This window comes from Chenopodium quinoa, unplaced genomic scaffold, assembly GCF_001683475.1.
Source record: "Chenopodium quinoa cultivar QQ74 unplaced genomic scaffold, ASM168347v1, whole genome shotgun sequence".
NCBI classification, from domain to species: domain Eukaryota; kingdom Viridiplantae; phylum Streptophyta; class Magnoliopsida; order Caryophyllales; family Amaranthaceae; genus Chenopodium; species Chenopodium quinoa.
Genome location: NW_018745675.1, coordinates 138,798 through 161,007, shown reverse-complemented (window position 1 = coordinate 161,007; position 22,210 = coordinate 138,798). Strand labels below are relative to the sequence as shown.

The following is a 22,210-nucleotide window of genomic DNA, read 5'->3' as shown; positions in this document are numbered from 1 at the left end:
TTCTAAATATTAGCAAAAAAATAAATTAAATAAAAAAATTGTTTTATGCCTATTGGGTTGACCCAAACCCAAAACTTTGGGCTATGAACACTTCTTGACCCATAACCTGATGTTACCTGATCCGAAATGACTTGTGACCCAACCCAATAGACAGGTCTACATACAATAACAAATTCATATTAGATTGTGAAGTACATTATTTTAATCGATTAGAATATATTATAAATGGATGTTGTACGTTTTAAACTATTTCCTTCGCTCCAATAAATATTATGATATAAAAATAAATTTATATAATAATTATTGAGAGTTATAATCTAATTTTTTTTAATAAAATTATAGCTCAATTTGTACATATGAGTATTTTATCGAAAATAAAACTCTAAACTAACAATTTTAACTTAAAATTCTATCCAAATTTTATTGAAAATAGAATTCTAAACTACGAAGTCTATCGAAATCTATCTAATGTGCCAGGACACTTAACGAAAAGTTGGAGCGCCAAGTGTTGCTGTTTCGTGGCCTAGTTAAAATATTATTAATTGGTATTATATTGAAAATAAAACTCTAAACTAACAATTTTCTTAAAAAATCTATTCAAATTTGATTGAAAATAGAATTCTACACTAACTTTTTTATCCAACAAAGTCTATCTAAACCTATCCAACGTGGCACGACACTTAGCGAAAAGTTGGAATGTCAATTGTCGTTGTCTCGTGGTCTGGCTAAAAGTTTAGCTTTATCAATTAATCAAATAACTAGTTTTTAACCCGGGCAATGCCCTGGATAATTATGAATATATTTAAACTAATTTTTATGATAATTAGGTGAAATATTAATATAGATTAGTTATTTTTAAGATTAATTATTTTTATAATAGAACTTGTATTATTAATTTATTTATTTTCAAACTTTATTGAACATTAAAATTCATCATCTAATATTGAGTATCCTAGATATTATTAGTTTATTTCGTTCTTCAATTGTTATAAGAAACTCCTTAAAATTGACATATATGTGGAAAAAAATTACCATAAAAAATTAAAAAGTGCAACATATTTTTGGGTTACATACTTTAAATAATTAATATAGGGGTTGTGTGTATGAGCATATGAAAGAGATGATATCATTTTTGTTATTATAGATTATTGTAAATTTTGAAATTTATGAACATAATTAACTCTTTAATATAACATTTGTTGACATAAAATGTTCTTTAGAGTGGTGGTAAAACTTGAATCATAATGAACATAAAGTCATGGAGTCAAACATCAATGCTAACAATTTTTTTTGAAGGGAATAATGATGATCATTAGTATTACATGGCATAACATCATATGCCAAATGGCAAAATTGGTGACACATGGCAAAATTACATGTCTTGCCATGAGTTTTAATAATATATATTGATAAGTAACAGAGTGGTTAAACAAAAAAAGTATTGTATGTAATAACTAACTAATGAGTAGCTCGGGCGTTGCCCCAAGTTGCTACTTTTGTAATCGTGCAATTCGATATTTTTTAAGGATTTTGAAATCTGAAATCGACGTTATTAAATGTGTTTTTAATAATTAAATCATGTGGTTTACACTTATGTACATTTCTTTTTTAAATTTATAACATGCTTGATAATGAGCTAAGATGGTTAAATAGCTAACTTTGTTATAAGTGGTTAGGGGTTCAAATCCCCTTAACTTTAAATTTTTATACGAAGTAATGTGGGTTGCTTTGGTGATGATGTGGCGCCATGAAATATATATGTAGTGACGTGGTGTAATTTAAAAGGATTTACGTAGCACATGGACGTTTTTATAAACGCTTTTTAATATATTAGTATAGATACATAGTGAGTTAAAATATGAAAAATTGAATGCAAATTTTTTTAGAAGTTAAATAGTTGCAGAATAAAAAAAAATAATAATAAATAATACTCGATGAATATAAATTGGTTAATTGGCACAGTAAAATATCTTATACACATTAACATACGACTTTCTTTGAGTCCTTCCTCTACTACAGAGAGTACCGCTCAAAATCTTATCAAGTCACAAACTAATGAAAGAATTCATAGGCAAGCCGAAATTAGTTATCTACAAAACCAGATATTCTTTGGACCAAAATCTAAACCCTCAATATTATTTTAGTTCGAAAATTACATTAATTTACATGTAAATAACAAAATCATAGCCAACCAGTATGCCACCCTATACATGCCATTTATTACATGGTTTCAGTACATAACTCAAAATTCAAGCTTTAGCTTGGACTTGTAGCAGTTATTTAAGAATTATTGGCTGCTCTGATCTTCGCGAAGCTACAAAGTCAAAATATGTTGGCTAAAATCCCATATAAACCCTAAAAAGGCCAAACAAGTGCAACAACAGGAGAGGTTTTAATTTCCTCAGGTTTTTCACTTGTCTTGCCTGCCTGAGTTCATCACACCTGCAATAGCTACCCATCATTTGCAAAATCTTCTTTCACCAAAATTTGATCTTCTTTAATGTTCATTGGATATTATTTTAATCTTAAGTTATGTCGCTAGCCTTTTATTTCCTTCTCATCTTTCACCTTCTAACTGAGAACAACTTCGATAAAAATTCATGGTCATAATTTTCTTCCTGCCTTCCATCTCTTCACAGGGAACAACTTAGTTCTCTTGGTGGGTATAATTGTAGCAGCTTCAGCTGATTGAGTGGCCCCACCAACTTGTTGCTGATTAGTAATTCCCTTTTCATCAGCAAGTAGTCGGACCTCAAATGCACCCCTCGCAAAATTTCTCGCTACCTGGTAAAGTGATGCATGCAGCAGATGGTCAAATCAAGAGGCAACAAATTATATGTAGTATAACTAGTTTTTTTTTTTTTCTTTTTTGAGGAAATAGTATAACTAGTTTCTCCTTGGTAATGTTAAAAAAAAAAAAAAAATAGTAAAAATAAACTCTCAGAAAAAATTTATGTTCCAGTTTCATATACGAAGTATATTTCAATTTAGGTATAAAGACGTGAAAATTATGGACAACATATAAAGTTGACTGTAAATATTTCAAGATCCATGGACTTATCAATTACGGATGATAACTACAGCAACGAAGATGCAGCATATTGAATAGATTGGGGATATGGGACTCATTTTAAAATCAGTCAGTCAAGTTTAGCATTGGTTTAGTTGAGTGGGTCATAGCTAGTGTTTTGCTGCACTTCCTGGTTCACTCGTTAACATACAGAATGGGGAAAATTCGAATCTACGCTAAGGCTAACACATACATATGACCTACATAGTTAAGAACATGCATACGCTATGCTTCAGTATTAAGGGGAGGGGCACTTTAGGTAAAATCATCATAATGATGGTATCGGAAGCTGTAGAAGAAAAAATATAGTTAGTGTGTTGAACACTGATGAGAGTACACGGAGAAAATGTTGGCCGGTGAGCACCAACCTCCTGAATGTGCGATTGGTGATTTCCACCATGACTATCATCAATACGATCATGTCTTTCAAGCTTTCCCCTAATCTAATTACCAAATTATTAATCAATTTTTCTTAACCTTCTTAATACCCTATAATCTACTGATATAAGTGGGAGAATTGTTGGCCTTTACATTAATAAAATTAATGTGCAAGAACAACCTTTTACCCGGATCTATGTAATTTGTGAATGACGCATTTGGGCTTTCATCCCAATTCGCCTATTGATTATTATATAGGTGTGACCCAATAGGTTCAGTTAAGAGAGTAGACTTAGCTGACTCTAATAGTTGATAATTCTCATTAATTAGAAGCGGCCTCAAGCTAGACATTCCATGCTTTCTATTATAGTGTAGAATATTAAACTTGGCTGAAGAACACATTCACTTCATGGAGAGTATGTAACCATAGGATTTGATGGTTTAGATTTGTACCCGTCATGGGGAGCAGTTAGGGGGTGGCATGAAATATTTAGGTGGGAAGGATATGTAGAAACAGACTCCTGTCCTGCTCTCCTTCATTGTCATCTCTAAATTTCCTTCCATCATATGTGGCGTATTATTTAGAGACAGACTGAAGGAAACCTTATAACAGAGTGTAACAAATCAAGCATGAAGACTGCATGGTGTCAAATGTATAAAGTAGGGGAGGGGGGTAAAAGTAGTTTTATCAAAGGAAATATCAGGAGACTATAGAACAAATTGCTGCCCCAAGTTCAGAAATAGTAACCAAGGATGAGATCATGCCTCTAACCTCGATTGCTAAGTAAATGGAACGTAATAGGAGCCTCCTACATAACGGCTATGCAGGGTAAGTGTCAGATTTTTTTTCGTTATGATCACTGCACAGTTTCAGTCAGCCATCACAAATTCACAATTTGACATGGAAATATCTTTAGCTCTGAATTGTTGTTTACAATAGTTTTTAAGATTATATTGTAAATTAATGCTTCCTCTACTTACAACACACCTTCTCGGCATGCTATTTGAGGAAGAGATTAGAAAAGGTAAACGGACACAGCAAACTTAATAAATTAAACCGCAACAATTTAACACTTTCTGTTTATTGGTGGTAATAACTCCGCCCCAGGATAAAGGAGGGTTTCAGTAGGCCAGTGTAAAACTTTGTCACATCCCATGACATGAGCCAAACTGATATTTTCATGGGGGCGTTCCCTACTTAGCAACGCGCTGCACTTCCAAGACCCGGGTGTAGTGATAAGTATGCAGGGGTTGCTAGGTCGTCGGCCCGGAAGCGACGCGCCACACTGCCCGAGTGTGGTGTCAAATGAGCTAGGGCATGCCATTGGGGTGTTCCCTACTGAGCGACGCGCTGCACTTCCCAGACCAGGTGCAATGATAAATATGCAAGGGTTGCTAGGTCGTCGCCCGGAAGCGACGCGCCACATTGCCCAAATGTGGTGTCAAATGATCAAGGGCAGTTGGGAACAAGGAGCGTGGTACGACTGCGCGTGGTATGAGGGAGCGTGGGAGAAAGGACTCTAGTTTGCGGATTGGTTCTTTGAATGTGGGGTCTCTTACGAGGAAATCAGCAGAAGTGGTAGAAGTGATGAAGAGAAGACGCGTAAACATCATGTGCCTCCAAGAGACAAGGTGGACAGGAGAAGGAGCTCGAGGCTTGGTTTTGGGGTATAAGATGTGGTACGTTGGACAGGAAACAAGCCAAAATGGAGGAGCTAGGAAGGAGTTAGTGTGATTCTTGATGAAAGGTTGTCGAAAAAGGTAATCGAGGTCTATCGGAAGAATGATAGGTTGATAAGGGTGAAGTTGCTATGTGGCAAGGAGATTGTGAATGTTATTAGTGCTTATGCTCCCCAAGTTGGTTTGGATGCAGAAGATAAACGACAATTTTGGGAGGATTTAGACGAGGTGGTACGGGGTGTCCACCACAATGAGAAATTATATATTGGAGGTGATTTAAATGGGCATGTTGGGCAAGCTAAGATGGCTACGAGAGTGTTCATGAAGGCTTTGGGTATGGGCAGAGGGACGCAGGTGGTGAAGCTATTATGGATTTTGCCGAATCATATGATTTAATTTTGGCTAATACTTGGTTTAAGAAGCGGGATTCACACTTATAACTTCTCGGAGTCGAGCAAATGCAACACAAATAGACTTACTGCTCACAAGGAGCACGGATAGACAAAGTTGCTTAAACTGCAAGGTCATCCCAGGAGAGAGTGTGGTCACCCAACACCGGCTTTTGGTTATGACTATTCGTTTGAAAGAGGAGGTGAAGAAAAAAGGAAGAACAAGAGGAGCCAAGGATAAGATGGTGGACTCTAAGAGATGCAAATGCTAAGGTTTTTACAGAAAAGGTAATCAAGGAGGCGGATTGGGGGGAGAGGTGGATCCAGACATGATTTGGTTACGAATGAAGAACTTCTTAAGAGTGGCCAAAGAGGTCTGAGGGGAATCAAGGGGAAGAACTTCGATGCATAGAGATACCTCATGGTGAAATGAAGAGGTGAAAGCAGTAATTAAGCAAAAAAGGGAATGCTATCATGCCTTGGGAAAATGTAGGAGTGACGAAACCTTTGCAGCGTATAAGGAGGCTAAGAGTAAGGCAAATGCGGCTATTCGACAAGCAAACGAAAAGGATTATCAGCAGGTTTATGAAAAACTTAACTCCAAGGAGGGAGAAAAGATTATTTATAAGATGGCAAAGAGAAGACAAGAGGTAAGGAAAGAAATTGGCATGGTAAAGTGTGTCAAAGATAAGAACCAAATTGTCCTAGTACAAGATGAGGACATCAAGGACAAGTGGAAAAGGTATTTCGATGAATTGTTTAATGGAAGTAATGGAGTTGTGACAGTAGATACCTCCGTGAGTGATGAAGAAATTAACATGGAGTATGTGCGGAGGATTAAAAGAGTAGAGGTGGAGATTGCACCGAAGAAGATGAAGCCTAAGAAAGCGGTTGGCCCTAATGGTATACCGATAGAGGTGTAGAGGTGTTTGGGTGAGACCGGTATTGATTGGTTAATAGACCTCTTTAACAAGATATGGAGTGCTACGAGGATCCCGTAAGATTGGAGGAAGAACAACTTGGTCCCAGTTTATAAAAATAAAGGAGACGCTCAAGACTGTTCTAACTATCGAGGGATCAAGCTTATGAGCCACACTATGAAGTTGTGGAAAAGAGTAATTGAACATAGGTTAAGGGCATGCACAAGCATTTCGGATAACCAATTTGGTTTTATGCCCGGGAGATCTACTATGGAAGCAATCCATTTGATAAGACAAATGATGGAGTTTTATCGGGTAAAAAAGAAGGATCTTCATATGGTCTTTATTGATTTGGAAAAGGCATATGACAAGGTGCCAAGAAAGGTACTTTGGTGGGCAATGTTGAAGAAAGGTATCCCACGAAGGCTCGTGGACCTAGTTAAGGATATGTATCGAGATGTGTCAACAAATGTGAGGACATGTGGAGGGTTGACAAAAGATTTCCCTATTACAATTGGATTGCATCAAGGGTTTGTCTTAAGCCCTTTTCTTTTTGCAACAGTTCTAGATGAAATAACTAGACGAATCCAAGATGAGGTTCCATGGTGTATGTTGTTTGTAGATGATATCGTTTTGGTTGATGAAACTAAAGATGGGGTTAATGCCAAGTTGGAGCAATGGAGGCAAAGAATGGAATCTAGAGGGTTCAAGCTAAGTCGGAGTAAGACTGAATATTTGGTATGTCACTTTGGTACTAAGAGGGGGACAAGTGTTGAAGTGTTGAGTTTGGATAGAAAGGAATTGACCATGTGTGAATGTTTTAAGTATCTTGGGTCGATCCAGAAAAATGGTGAGATTGATCAAGACATGGCCAACAGGATTAAGTCGGGGTGGCTTAAATGAAGAGCGGCCACGGGAGTGTTACGTGACCGAAGCATTCCCTTACAGTTGAAGGGAAAATTCTACAGGATTGTCATAAGACCAGTGTTTCTCTATGGTACAGAATGTTGGGCTTCTAAGGAGCACATTAAAAAGATGGAAGTTACAGAAATGCGCATGTTAAGGTGGATGTACGGGAACACTCTAAGAGATAGAATCAGAAATGAGGTTGACCAAGTGTTACTCTATGGTACAAAATGTTGGGCTTCTAAGAAGGAACACATTAAAAAGATGGAGGTTACAGAGATGCGCATGTTAAGGTGGATGTGCGGGAACACTCTAAAAGATAGAATCAGAAATGAGGTTATTCGCAAGAAAGTCGGTGTGGCAGGCATTGCAGACAAACTACGGGAAAATCGCCTGCGTTGGTTTGGGCATGTAAGACAGAGCCCCGAGGGTGCATCGGTTCGAAGAGGGGAAGAGTGGGACCATGGAGGAGTTAAACGAGGGAGAGGGAGACCGAAATTGACTTGGTTGGAAGGAGTTAGGAAGAATATGAAGTATATGGATTTGCATGAGGATGTAGCATTGAATCGTAAAGGATGAAGGAGGAAGATTTTTGTGGATGACTACACGGAATAATCAAATTTGGTTCATGTAGCCGACCCCACTTATGGGATTAAGGCTTTGATTGATTGATTGATTATTGGTGGTAATATTATTTTAATTATTTGTTCGTTCACTGTGATGGACTCGGTGCACTTGGTGGCCACACCCGAACCTCCAATATGGGTCTACACTCGAAGGAGTAAATAACTTGAGATACAAGACAAAGGGGGAAGAGACAAACAGCAACATGCCAGCAGCAAGGGGAAAAGGTGGACAACATGGCAGATGTGGTAAAAAATAATCAATGAAACATTAACACTTTATTTGGATAGATGGAAATGGAAGGAAAAGAAGAGAAGAGAAATGGAGGGGGACAATTTAGTTTGGGTAATAAATTGGGAGGAGGAAGGGGAAGGAGAGGGGGAGATCCATTTTTCCTCTCTTTAAATAGCATAATCGTGGAGAGATTTGGAGGGAAAATAGAGCATAGTAGTGACCAATATAATTGATGTTAGGTTAACTTATAAAAGTGCTTAATTATAAATAGGATGTGGCATAGTAGTAGAAACCTCAAGTTGCTAAACTAGAGATTAATAGCCTCAAATTATCTTGTGAACCTTATGGCCATTTTTAATAAAGTATCAAGCTTCTATCTTTATTTATTCTCTTGATAATTTTCAATTACATAGTCTGAAAAATCAGTCCATTACCTATTCTAATATCTTTGTTAAATTGCGTGCCAAAATGGTTTGTTGCAAGTAAAAAGAAATGAAGTATATGTATTTAATGAAGTTTCATCTCAAACATGTGTATATCTGCAGCTTAAGATATATAGTTCCTGAAATGCATTTATAAATTTGAACAAGTTCCTCCGCAAACAGTCAGGTGTCAATGACCAATCTATCTTTTCAACAGTCAGTATGACCAAATAATAGGAAATCAGCCATACCTTTAAAAGAATCCAAACTTTCAAAGAGCTACTCAAAGTTGCTAGTCTTGTCCTTTTCCCTGATGTCAAATAGTCGGACATGTAACTATCAACTCTCAACAGCAATCTGGGCCAGGACTTCGGGCTCTCAGGATCAGCTTTCTGGCCCACTGTTGCCTGATAGAAAGAAAGGCAACAAATTAGATTAAAATGGATATAAGAAAAGATTTCAAATGAAAGTAGATGAAAGGAATTAAAAATTATCCTCTCCTCTGAACAGACTAATGAGGATGTGAAACAGCTTCGACAATCCTTTGTAGCAAGTTATATGAAGGAAAACGCATATTTGAATCCTACGCCAAATAGACCTACTTGGATGTTTGCCTATACAGGTGAAGCAAAGGAAGAAATCTTAAACAAAAAGCTTTACTTACTAGCAAGCGGCATATTTCATGCTCAATCTTTGAGAAGGAAGTTTCTAGAGCCTCAATTCTCCCAGTACCATGACAGCAAGTGCATGGTTCACTTACCATAAATGTCACACTTGGGCGTACCTGTTTAAATTATGTTAAGAATATAACAGTTAGATAATAAAGTAACTTATAAACTACAGCATTCATGACTGAAATTTGAGCTGCATTCATTGTACAAAAAATAAATTTTTTCACTCAATGTTACAAGATCACCACCATATTGACCTTTTTTAATTAAACTTTCAACAGTAGTTTACCAGCAGAGAAAAAAATCGTGGGAACTCTATCAACACCTACTTTATATACAGCAATTTTTATTTTTTTTTCCTTTCTTCTTTTTGGAAAGAAAGAACCTCCTACAAAGATTTCTTGTATACAATTGACTTCATGACGTTTTTTTCCCTACAATTCAGTATACAGTATATACCTTGAAATACCTGATTAGACCCTTCACTAGTCACTATACAGTATACACCTTGAAATTGACCACTAAATATAGTAACTATCTTGCTCTTAATTGACAAAATGATATTCAACTTAAGGTTAAATTTTATGGCAGTGATTTACAAACAATAATAGTAGTTCTAAGTTTTTGTGATAAAAGATCTTTGAATACAATTCTATAAGACATGTTATAAATCTATTTACCTAGACAAGCCTAAAAATATAACTCAATTTAGGTTTTACAAAATGTTTCATTCGAAAAGTCAAATTTACAAAAAAAAATCATACACAATGGAGTAATAAGATAAAGAGCCTACGCTGAACCTTTAACACAAAGCCAACCTAACACATTTTTTGGATCAGGGATATATGAGGAATGAAGCATTAACATTCATACATACCCTCTTTCTGGTAATCTCCATAAGTCCATGCTTGGACAATTCAGAAACCTTAACGATTGAGCGGTCCCTCTCGACTGCTTTCTTCACTTCTTCATAGACTAATCTTTTGTTTGCTGGAAAGAAGGCATCAGCCAGAAAAAAGAAAAAATCAAGGGAAAAATATATTGACAAGTTCTGATTCTCAAACAGGATTCCCTTTATATTAAGTCTTATTGTCTAACCATGTTTTCCAGGACTTAAGAGAGGTGATATTTTGTCTAACTATTATAATGGAGGGATAAGCAGAGCAAACAACAGGCCACCAGAACTGAAAAGTAATTTTAACGCCAGGTTCAAAATTGTAAATTTTGCAAACACAACACCAAAATGTGAAGTTTACTTGTGTTTTACATTATAGAGTAAAGTAAGAACAATAATCAAAAGTAATGGTGTTTAACTAACAGCTCAATCAATAATTTACAAAACCAAACAATAATATAAAAGGTTGACAAACATATTTATACAATAAAAATAAACACTACTATTTTGTTTACCCTGCATTTAGGAGTGGGATGATCAACAAAAGATCAACAAGTTGTAATGAAAACAACAAATATTGATTTTCAAGAGTTCAAAGAATAAGGAATAGAGGGCAGAGGACCTCAATGATTCAATAATTTATGTAAATTGGTGTCAGGAATAAAGTGTTTTGACTCTCTTAAGTTCAGAGCTGAAAGAGTTCCTTCAGAAGACAAACAAGTTCCATTAAGATTGCTACTATTTCACCCCTCTTGTGAAAAGCATTGCAATATAGATGACAAAGAGCTGCCACAGAAGTAGGATTCTCATTGTCTGCTGGTCTCGTTATAATCAGTTGGAAAAGTGTAAGACAACATGATTATACTTTTCAAGAACTGAGGCTAATAACTTGATATTGCCTATCGAGAAAGTTGACTTAATCAACAAAGAATATAGTAAACAATATGTTTATCCGTCCCTGCATTCTGAATCTGCTTAAAGTTTGTATAAGTTCATACCTTTATCCTATTGCCAAGAAAATTACAAAATGACAACACACATCAGGAATTTATGAAGTGAAAGAATCATAGCAGAGGTTTACTTACAATCATCCATCATATCAATAAAATCTACCACGATGATGCCACCAATATCCCTGAGACGCAATTCCCTAGCAATCTAGGGAAAAAAAATGCTGTTAGAAGTATTCTTACAAAGAATAGTAATTTTTACATCTAACTGGTTCTCTTCCCTTTCACCAATGAAACAAAAGAAGATGATTGAATATTTTAAAATGATGCAGTTTTCAAGTCTAACAGTGTACTGTAGCTAATTCTCTGAAGGTATTCTGTAGCACTATTGATAAAGGAAAACTAATTCTAGTATCCCTTTCACCAATAAAACAAAAGAAGATGATTGAATATTTTTAGGTATTTTGTGACACTATTGATGAATGAAATCTGATTCTAGTTTAGTTATGCAAACATGAATAACATTTTACTCCAAGGGCTTTAAAAATAGAAAATGAAACATCTGGAGACAGAAAACTGTCGCATAAAAACAAGAAGATATATGCAGCCCTTAAGCTAAAACAAGAAAGAATAAATATATATATAAACAAAAAAGAAGTTAAAATAAGAAAGATAAAAGAATTATCAAACAAACACCAGTCGACGCGTAATTTTTTCATAGATTCCTAAACTAATACAAATACATGAAACATATTTAATGCTTACAGTAAGCCCTTAGGGCTTGAAGCATTATACTGTAAAATTAATCAACAAAAGGAAGAGTTAGCTATTCACTAGACGTGGTTATTGGGTAGGGTAGCCCAATGATAATAAGGTCAGGGCGAAGCTTAAAGGGTCTATAATGGACAGAGCCTTAAATGGACAAGGCCCTTATTGGGTACGGGCAATATAGGGCCAAAATGTTTTTCCAATTTCATAGACAAAGAAAATAGATGATATAAAAATAATTACGTAGATAAATTTGTATTTATGTATACTTCTTCCGTTCCACAAATATTGCAACAAGGATGAAATTACGCATCCCAAAGCACATTTTATATGTTAAATATCTATAATTATATAAGAGAAAAAATTATAAAAAGTTGATATTGTGAAAATATTTTATGAGACGAATCTAACAAGACCCCACATGACTACATTTTACTTAAATCATAATATGTGGTCAAACAAGCGTGATGAATAGTGCAAAAGTCCAGTTGTTACAATATTACTAGAATGGAGAAAGTACTTAATAATGGTTTTGTTCAATATTTATTTTAATTGATATTTTGTTGGCCCGCCCAATATCAGCCCGCTATTGACCCACGACCCGCATTGGCCCAACCTACTATTGACCCCGTAAAATATGTCCCTCTTTGACCCGACGTGCAATCGACCCTAACCCGACCCGCCCAATAACAGGTCTACTAATCACACACTATGATTAAGAGTCCCACACTCAAATAAACCCATTGATGTATAAGATACCATCATAAATGAAATTTACAAAGGGGGGTGTTTGGTTAGTAGCCTTTTGGAACAAAAAGAGCTTTTTGGAGCAAAAAGAGATGTTTGACCATTTCACAAAGCTCTTTAGGGTGTTTGGTTAAAAGCTTTTTGAAAGAGCTTGACCCAAAAGCTCTTTTTTAAAAATCTCATATTTTCCATGCAACTACCCCATTTATCAAAATATTTACATACTCCCAATGTAACCATTCCTATTTACAAAAATATTTACCTACTCCCAATGCAAATATTCCTATTTTCAAAGTTCATTTAATGCCTTAATACTTGATGTGTGTGATATCTAATCATTGTTTTCCACTATCTTATTTTCTTTATTAACCGTGTAAACCCACCAAACGTAACCTTCTTTCGGGTTTGGAGGGAGTAATTGCCAAACAAGGCCTTAATCAATGAAGTGCAATTAGTAATATAAATTTGGTATTCATTTAATTTTGTTTAACCAAAAATGCAATATTTCCTTTTCAAGCACTAAGCACCTGCGAGTAAACTTATCAGCACAAAAGTAGAGTGTCACACACTTGTTTTGCAGCAGCAAGGTTGACATCAACAATAGCTTTCTCTTGTGAAGCTCCTTGACCAAACATCCCATGTCCTCCATTCACATCAATAGAGACTAAAGCTTCAGTTTGTTCGATTACCAAAGATCCTCCATTTGGAAGAGCCACCCTGTCAACAAGATGCAATCAGCACAATTTAAAGTACTTGCCTTACTGATTCAAAGATAACATAGAATGTTTTAACTTGTTTAAAAGGAAACCAATATTGTGAGAGCGCAATTTCTGATGCACGCACAAGTCAGAAATACATGGAGTTTGACTATATCCAAACATTTGTAGGTATGAAGCTTCTTCAGAGTTGGCACATACCCTAATGCGGCCATCAAAGTCAGGAGATAGAAAGTCGAGCATTATGAGAACCACACATGCCAATTTTGGATAATTCCCTCTATCCTCCATTTTGTCCTCTTTTTCCCCCAAGTAAAGACAATTACCAAGTGAAAACAATGGGGCAAACCAATGAAGTGATTATCATTTACCACCACTTATTTTGCTTGACAGGCCTAATGATCTTCTTAAATGTAATTTCAGCCGTGAACAATTAGTTGTGCAAATTACTGTCAAACCTTAATTATCTGGAGTGGGAGATTGTTAAGACTAAGAGAAGGAAAACAAATATGAACAAGGTATGAACAAATCAAATGTGCCAAAAATAAAGAGAATGACAAACACAGATTACGTGGAAATCCTCTCCCTGGGCAAATGAGAGAAAACCACCAATTTATTAGAGTTATCATTAATTAATTAATTAATTAATTGAGCAATGGCTTCCTATAATGATATTTCAACCAACTCACACAATCTCCATAAATTGTGTATTGCAAATCCCACTCTCAACTGAGCTTTCAAGGTGTTCATATTCCTTTCACTGGATTTCAGGGTACTATAACAAACAGAACCCACCCCTTTATATTTTGCCAGGAAGTTTACCCTTTCTCCAAGCAATGTATATTTTAGACTCTTATCCTAAGTATTAGGAAGCATATGATTAATCCTAAATTAATAACAATTAAATAGGATCTAAATAAGTTACAATCCTTATATAACAAGCTAAGGAATAAATTTAATGAGAAAGAAAATATTTTGAAGTCTTCCATGGATCAGGAATTGCCACAATCAAGCCACAAAAGAGCTTTGCACGTGAGACTTGCCGTAGGCTCTCATACCTCGCTCGCTATGGATTTTCATTCAACTTTTGCTTGCTTTGTCACTGTTCCTCCCTGACGACCCACAATATAGCCTGAATCCACCATGGGTCTCAGGTTCCGGGCTTGTAAGCTAATGGAAACAAGTTACACTGGCTCTTATTATATGGTAGTGCCAACACAGTTATTATTTATAGCTTTTCTATGTCAATTTTATTAGTACTTTAGCTATACATGCTCAAGGAATTTTAATAGATAGGTAAAGATATAGTTATGTACAAATTTGGGACCCAGCACAATATCAAATACAAAATTTATTAGGAGCAAACAGTTTGACTTAGAGGCATTTGTTGCTCACAACTAATGGACTTTCCTGATACAGTTCTCTGTTTTTTTTAACATATGTATTTAATTCTCTATCAATAACTCAAGTAATTTCCTATGACAACAAGAACACACAAATCAATCCGTCACATAAGAGAGCTATTAGTATCAGCAATTTCAGACTTGCAGAGTTGTCTGAGAATATATGTAAGCTGGTGTATGAATTATTAATCGGAAATTAAAAAGATACATTATTCCTTCTTTCTTCAATCACTCGTAAATTTTCTACTTAGAGGATTTTCAACATCAATTACCCGTAGAATTATTCCATATATTGCTGCTCTCCTCCTATTCTCTTTTTCTTCAAAAATTAGACTATCTCCAACCCTTTTTCTTTATAACAATTAAGTTTTTTTTGTTGTTGATATGTTTTCTCCATCCGTGAGAGTTTTCTTCTCAATTTTTGGGTTTTTTCTCATTTTTTTGGGTTTTTTATTCTCATCCATGGATTTTTTTTTTTTTCTTTTCTTTTCCTAGTAGGAGGTGATTTGGATTCATATGGGCTTAGGTCTTGTCAATAACTCCTCGATTAGAACATTAGTCTAAATTTGTTGATGACAATGCACATAACAATGGCAACAAGACCAATTCAAAATCCCCCTACTTGCAATTAACCCTAACAAGACAATACCAGTAAAATGGTAGTTCAGATTGAACCTACTAATATAAGCATTCTAAAAAGCACAAATGGAGGAGTAAGATCAAGTCCAACAATTAGATGTTAATAAACACAAAAATTACAACATACCACACCTTTGGAAAATTGACTCTTGGCATCCTCACCTTTTATTAAGAATATTATTGATCTCCTCTTCAATATTGAATTCATCAAACAAAGGAACATTTTTCCTGTGTAGCTCGACTCTACCACAGAGCTCCGGAGCAATATCCTGCAGATAATTGGTCACCTGGAAAGAACATCATATAAGAACAAAGTCCGACAAATGACATCTTAACTTGTTTAGATTATCAAGATACATGAATAACATATTACAACAATGATGATCAAGAATTTATTTCTACACTATATTAGGCAAATAAGTTGTTTCAGAACAGCTTAAAACACCTCTTCATTTTTACCTGAAGAATCGAATGAGGAAGTCAATAAGCCTCAATTAATTATGCATTCTGTAAGAACCAGTGTTCACAAACACATTTTATTTCTATTCATCTGGATGGTAGAGGATCAAAAGCATGGAAAGATAAGATGAATGATTAATGATTGACCTAACCTTAGATCAAATACGAATTCTATTGCCCAAAGAAAATATAGGGATATCAACTACATCTATTAAACTGCTATAACAACTACATGGTCTACATCCAGGTAACATATACAGTCGAATAAATATGCAAATCTTCCATATAATAGGGCTATCAAATTTACAACTTTGAGCTTATCCACCCACACCTTTGGACTGGGGTATAATATAACCACAACAACTAAAACATATGTAAAGGGGCAACTAAAACAAATTCGAAGAGTGAGTTTCATACCTCATGGTATGTCCTTGGGGAGTCTACAACCATTCTCTTAACCTGAACAGAATAAAAAAGATAAGACAAATAAGGCATGTAACATTTGATTATGAAAGAACTGTTTGCAGCATACAAGTTCATTTAAATACTAGGAATTGGACTACCAGAAAAGTATTTCAAAATGTCTATAAACGAACATAAAAGGTAAAATTATAGGGAAATTGTATCAGAGGCAGCAAACCTTCTCATTAAAATAATCCTGGACAACAGATAGTGTCTGCCCCATTGCCTGGTGCAAAATAACAGGTATAGCACCTTCAACACCTTCGTCTGCCGCAAGTGCTGCAGATTTTGCATGTTCAACAATATTTCTCCATGTTGCAAGCAACCCTTCCAAGTCCTTTCGCAATTCTTCTACAGAATGACCAGCAGCAACAGTTCGGATGGTCACACCAAAACCAGGGGGCTGCAAAGATTTTGCTATGACTCTCAAGCGTGTGCGTTCAACCCCAGAAATTTTCTTTGATACTCCAATACTCTTGCACCGGGTGATCAATACCTAATAGTGAAAGGAAAGAAGTTCCACAAATTTTAAAAAGAGCACAAAGATTTATGCATTTATCCACCTTAACCACTTGATAATTGATATTGAAAACGAAAATACATCAACAAAGAGAAACCTTGGGTTTAAAATGTATCTTTTGCAGTTCTTACCCAGAATCTGCTCCTAAGCTTTGGATAAGCAGTCAATGTCGGACCTTTTTTACCCAACCCCTCTTTTACAACTTGCACAAGTATCTTAGTGCCTTTGCGAACATTAGCCCACATTTCTTCTGCACTGTGGATGTCATAGGTGCTCCTATGTTTTTTCACCACAGAATGATGGGAATCAGTTTGAATTTTCAAATGGTTCCCATTCCCATCCAGCTGATATTCAAAGTTCCCAAGATTTGAGTCAGTTCCATTACTGTTAACCTGAATAAGATTTCCCGTTTGAACTTCATCGAAATCTATAGTATCTTCATTAACATATTCCTCAAATTCTTCATCCTCAAAATCAACCTCCACATCATCATCAGCAAGTTCATCATCTTCTTCCAAAAATGCTTGTTTAAAATGACTGATGTCTAAGTTCTTCTCAAGCACGGATGATGGAGGGCAAGTTACATCATTTTCCTTTGAAGTATCAAAGAGTGGAAATATAAAAGGTTCCTTATAATGCTTAATGTCCATAAGAGAGGGTCTGGAACACCCTATATTTACAAATGCACCACCCATATGAGGAACAAGTTTTGTAATTACCCCCAGGTAAACACTATCACATTGCACATTACTTTTGACAGGTTCTAATAACAACTCAACTAGATTTCCATCTTCAAGTACAGCTATCCTTTGCATGGTACAGATAGAGCAGTTGATTAATATCTCAGTAGAAACTAAACCCACTGGTGGAAGCAGATTGCTCTCTGTTCCAGAAAGCAGCTTTTCTGAAATACTATGGTGTTGTTCCTGCAGTTCTTGAAGACGTGCCTTGTCTTGAGTAGGCTCCTCAATGATGGGAATTTCAGCAACTGAGGTGACACTAGTTTCTGAAAAATCGAGCATTGGATATAGGAGCCAGGGATCCTCAACAGGATGGTCTCTCTCAGAGAAAGACCAGGTAGAACTGAAGTCACCATCAACTTGATGATACATTTTTTCACTTTCAATGAAGTACTCACCTACGTATCTGTAATTATTAGACGATGACTGTGATATAACATGATCATTTGGAAAGTTTTTCAAAGTTCCTTCTCGGTCAAAGGAATCAATATGAGCATTGAAGTCTTTTTCAGCATATTGAGAGGTATCACATGGCCGCATGAACCAGGGCTCCTCCAAAGGTTGATTCCTTTTAGTGAAGTTGGTCTCTTCATCATTCAGACTATCTGAGTCTTCACTTCTAAAATAGTATCGATTGGTAACTATAAGATCATCTAAAAAGGGCTTTTCTCGTAGGGAATCACTGCCAAAGTATTCCACAATGTCTTCTTGATCTGTCAAAGCATTAAGCGTTAAGAAGCTTACCTAAAGAAGAAATTTCACATGTCCAAATACAAACACGGCCATAATACCTTTAGAAAAAGCAGTTACTGAAGACTGGACAGGAAGCTGTTGTTCCTGAATTAATGAACTTTGTAAATGTGTGTTAGGCCTCGTCTTGTATAATCTTGCCAAAGTCACCCCATAATGTCTTTCATTTGACAAAGGAAATCGAGGTTTCACCCTCGAGATTGCATCATAACAGGTCCATCTACCGTCTCTTATAAAACAATTGTAATGACAATTCACTGGACAAACCATCTGCTAAGACACATTGAAACAATAATATGGTAAGGAAGCTAAAATCCAAAAAACTCTAAGACCCATCCCCTGAGCAGGCCCGTCCCTGAGGAACGGCAGGAGGGGCGGCAGCCCTGGGCCCAGGGAAAAGAGCTCTGATTTCATAGTTGAATCCTAACATTTAAAGTGTTGTGCAATACATTAGCAACCAAATTTGATTCAATTATCTCATAATTTTAGGGATATTTGATTCAATTATCTCATAATTTTAGGGATATTTGATATGATGATAACAAATACAAACAACTTACCTCAGAAGCTGCTTCAATGGGGGATACAAGAACTAGATTAACGGGGAACGGCAACTGCGCTTCAATAGATAACGGCAACTGCGCTTCAATAGAGCAATTCAATGGGTTGGACGCCTTGGATCCTATTAAAAGCCATGACCCATGACCCGCCACAGTTATTAATGGGTTAAATCCGTCTAATAAATAAATGGGCTGGATCTTCATACGATCGTCCGATTAAGGGGCAGGACTGACTTTTTAAGGGTTTAGAGTAAACCTGTTTTAAAAATTACAGAGTACTAGTTTATCTTTACACTTCCATTTCTCAAGTATTATTTTCACACACCTAAGCTTGTATAATTTGTTTGTAAGTTTGAGGAGAGTTTGCCTTATTTCTCTTTTTCTTTTTCTTCTTCTTCTTCTTCTTCTTCTTCTTCTTATTTTATTGAATTTGCTTTTGATTCTTCTTTTTCTTGGCATCTCTCTCCTCATTTGCGTGCACTATCCTTGTTGCACGTCCTCTTCCTCTCATTTGCCTATTTACATTCTTATTAAATGTGTATTAGTGCATTTGACAAGCTTTTGCATTCGTTGCAATATTATCTACTAGAGCGGTCAAGCTTGGACGTTAAACAAGTCTTTCTCGGGAAGTAACCCATGTTTTATTGCTTCCTTTTTCTTTTCTTTTTGTATAGTTTTTCTCTCATGGAAATGTTTGTGTGCTCTTTGCTAGGTACATAACTTGATATACTTTGGTGCATTGGTATTGGATCAAGAATCAAGGAAGTTTGACTCCTCTTTCCTAGCATATGGCATATGAGGCATAACTTTGGAGGAAATTGGCTTTGAAAGTTTTAATTGGGTCATTTGCTCGTATTTACACCCACCAATATCCGGTAATATATTTCCTTGTTCTTCTTCTTATATTTAGTGACTTATTGGCCATGTGTTGGTTTATTGGATTAATTTCTTTCTTTTCCTATCCCATGGATTCTTTTGTTTTTGTTTGAGCTTATTTTCTCATTCAAGCTTGGGTGAGGGTATTCTATCATGCTTGGGTAGAAGTTGGTCCATTTATGCCATGCACTTGAGTGTATGCATTTCCATGTCTTTTCTTATATTTTGAAAAAATCCAAAAAATTTGTTTACATTCAAGGTAATTTTGGCAAATTGTGTTTTGTTAGTTCTTGTTTTGGACATTCTATTTTGGGACTTGTATCCTTGAATGTTTTTCTTCCTACGTGGTGAATGTGTGCACGGCTTGAGAATGTTATTGGTTGATTTTAGGATATTATATGCTAAGGTAGCCGGTTAAGAACTCTTGGGGTCTATGAAACCTTAGTTCATGGGAAAATGGTAAGATGGTGTTGCTCTTCATAGTGGATTTGAAGCCCTTTAGTTGGTAATTGCTACATATCTCTTGTGAGCTTCATTTGTTCTAGCCTTCATCACCTTGTTGAGCGGCAATTTCGGATCCTTAGTTATGCATGTCTTAATCCTTGGTTTGTCCTCTAGCTTCCCGATACCGTGACCAAGCCACTTTAGGGGAGGACAAGGGCATTGTTCATTTTCTTTATCTTCATTTTGTTTTGTTACAAATTTTGCTTTCTATTTTGCATTTGCCTCTCTTGCTAACCCTTTGAGCCATTTGCCCTTCTTGATTTTGAGCCACATTACAAGCCTAATGACCTTTTGTTTCCCTAACCCTTAGTTTTGTGAAGCATTTTGGTTTGAGAGTTTGTTTTGTGTTATGATGGTTTGCATGAAAATGAGATAGTAATATGCTCTTTGGACCAAGCAAGAAAGTCAATTGTATATATTGTGTGTAATAAAGCAAAAGCATTTAAGAAAAAGCTGTCCATAGTTAAAAAAAAAAAAAAAAAAAAAAAAAAAAAAAAAAAGTCAAGGACCCCAAATAAGAGCTAAAAAAAATCCAAAAATATTTTAAAAGCAACAAAAACAACAAAAACATTTTAGTTGGTTTCGTTTTATTCCCTAGTTTAAGCATTGAGGACAATGCTCCGTTCAAACTTGGGGGGAGCGTTCCTTCGTTTTTGTATATATTATGTGTTGGTGTTGAATAAGCTTAGGGGAGATGGCATTATTGGTATTTTTGTTTGATGTTTGGTGACTTCTTTAGTTTGTTTTGGAGGTTTGATAACCCTTTTGCTTCACTTAGGAAATATCATTAAAATTTTCAAATTTTTGCCTCGCCTTAACCCCTAACCTTACGTTACAACCAATAAAAGACCCTTAGACCCTTGAGAGTTGAGTCAACATTGGTGGAGGGAGATAGGTTTTCAAACCTATGGAGAGAGTATGCATAGTTGAGATGTCGGGATGACCTTCTCATAATTTTCATTTCTTTATCTTTTTCCGGTTCCTTCGAGAAATCATGAGAAGCTAGCTTAAGGGTTGATTTGAAGCTAGTGGAGAGAACGCAGCCTGATTGGTTGGAATAAGGGTGAATTAAGTCCTCCATAATTCTCTATGCTTAGCATATTTTATGTTTCAATCCCTAGGGGTCGTGGGTGTAGGAACCTAGTCAAATTATACCCTAACCTTTACACTAAAGAGTAGTATAGCGGAGTAAGGATCGTATCCACAAGGGAGTAGGTGAAAAGAAATAGCTAAAGTCAAATTTTCTTATTGTGGGTCTATTTTTTTGGTTTTTGATTATAAAAGGGCAACTACAAACTATAAAATAGCAAATAGAACACAAAGGAAGAAGATAAAACAATAAGTGAAGGCACTAGGGAAAGGAGATCAAGGGAATTAACGAGACGAGCACAAACATACTAATGAACATGGGCATTCTTAATCAATTAGAAGGAGTATTGCCTCACCATCTAGGTCTCTCCCAAGCACACTACATAATTAAGCACCCAACCCCGGCCAAAGACACGTGATCAACTCAAAGAGGCTCACGTCTACCTACTTAACTCTTTTCCAAGCAACTAAGAAGAGTGGCAATTAGATCATGCATTCAATTAGCCAAAAAGAAAGCAAGCATTAAGCACACCTCAATGAGCACATCCAATTTACCAAGAAATACCCAAATACACCATTACACAAGCACTAATCAATCGCAAACAAACAACCAAGAACAATCTAATTGATCAAATTAATAGAATGGAGAAATGTCTAACAACCTAGGTCACTCCCGCACACTCAAGGTAGTCAAGCTCTCAACCCCGCCTATAAGGTCGTGGTCAACTAAGCGATGAAAGTCTTCTACTAGGCTAGCTCACTTCCACACAACTAACATAATAGCAATCAAATCATGAAATCAATTAGCTAGAAAGAAATCAAGCATTAAACTCATCAT

General features: G+C 35.9%; 1 protein-coding gene across 2 annotated transcripts; it reads right to left on the bottom strand.

Annotated features, from left to right (window-relative positions):
- Positions 1–2,042: 2,042 nt before the first annotated feature.
- LOC110717205 (ribonuclease E/G-like protein, chloroplastic) lies at positions 2,043–19,221 on the bottom strand. 2 transcript variants are annotated; one of them, XM_021895851.1, is made up of 12 exons: positions 18,904–19,221; positions 18,385–18,616; positions 16,985–18,306; positions 16,512–16,829; positions 16,289–16,330; positions 15,575–15,699; positions 13,224–13,371; positions 11,275–11,347; positions 10,172–10,284; positions 9,288–9,407; positions 8,875–9,030; positions 2,043–2,784 (listed from the first exon to the last, which is right to left on the bottom strand). In XM_021895851.1, the coding sequence occupies exons 1-12, from the start codon at positions 19,105–19,107 to the stop codon at positions 2,605–2,607; spliced, it is 3,033 nt and encodes a 1,010-aa protein (XP_021751543.1). In that variant the 5' UTR covers positions 19,108–19,221; the 3' UTR covers positions 2,043–2,604. The 2 variants fall into 2 exon arrangements, with proteins under 2 accessions (XP_021751543.1, XP_021751545.1); XM_021895853.1 differs by having other exon boundaries at positions 18,385–18,613.
- Between the last annotated feature and the right edge of the window lie 2,989 nt (positions 19,222–22,210).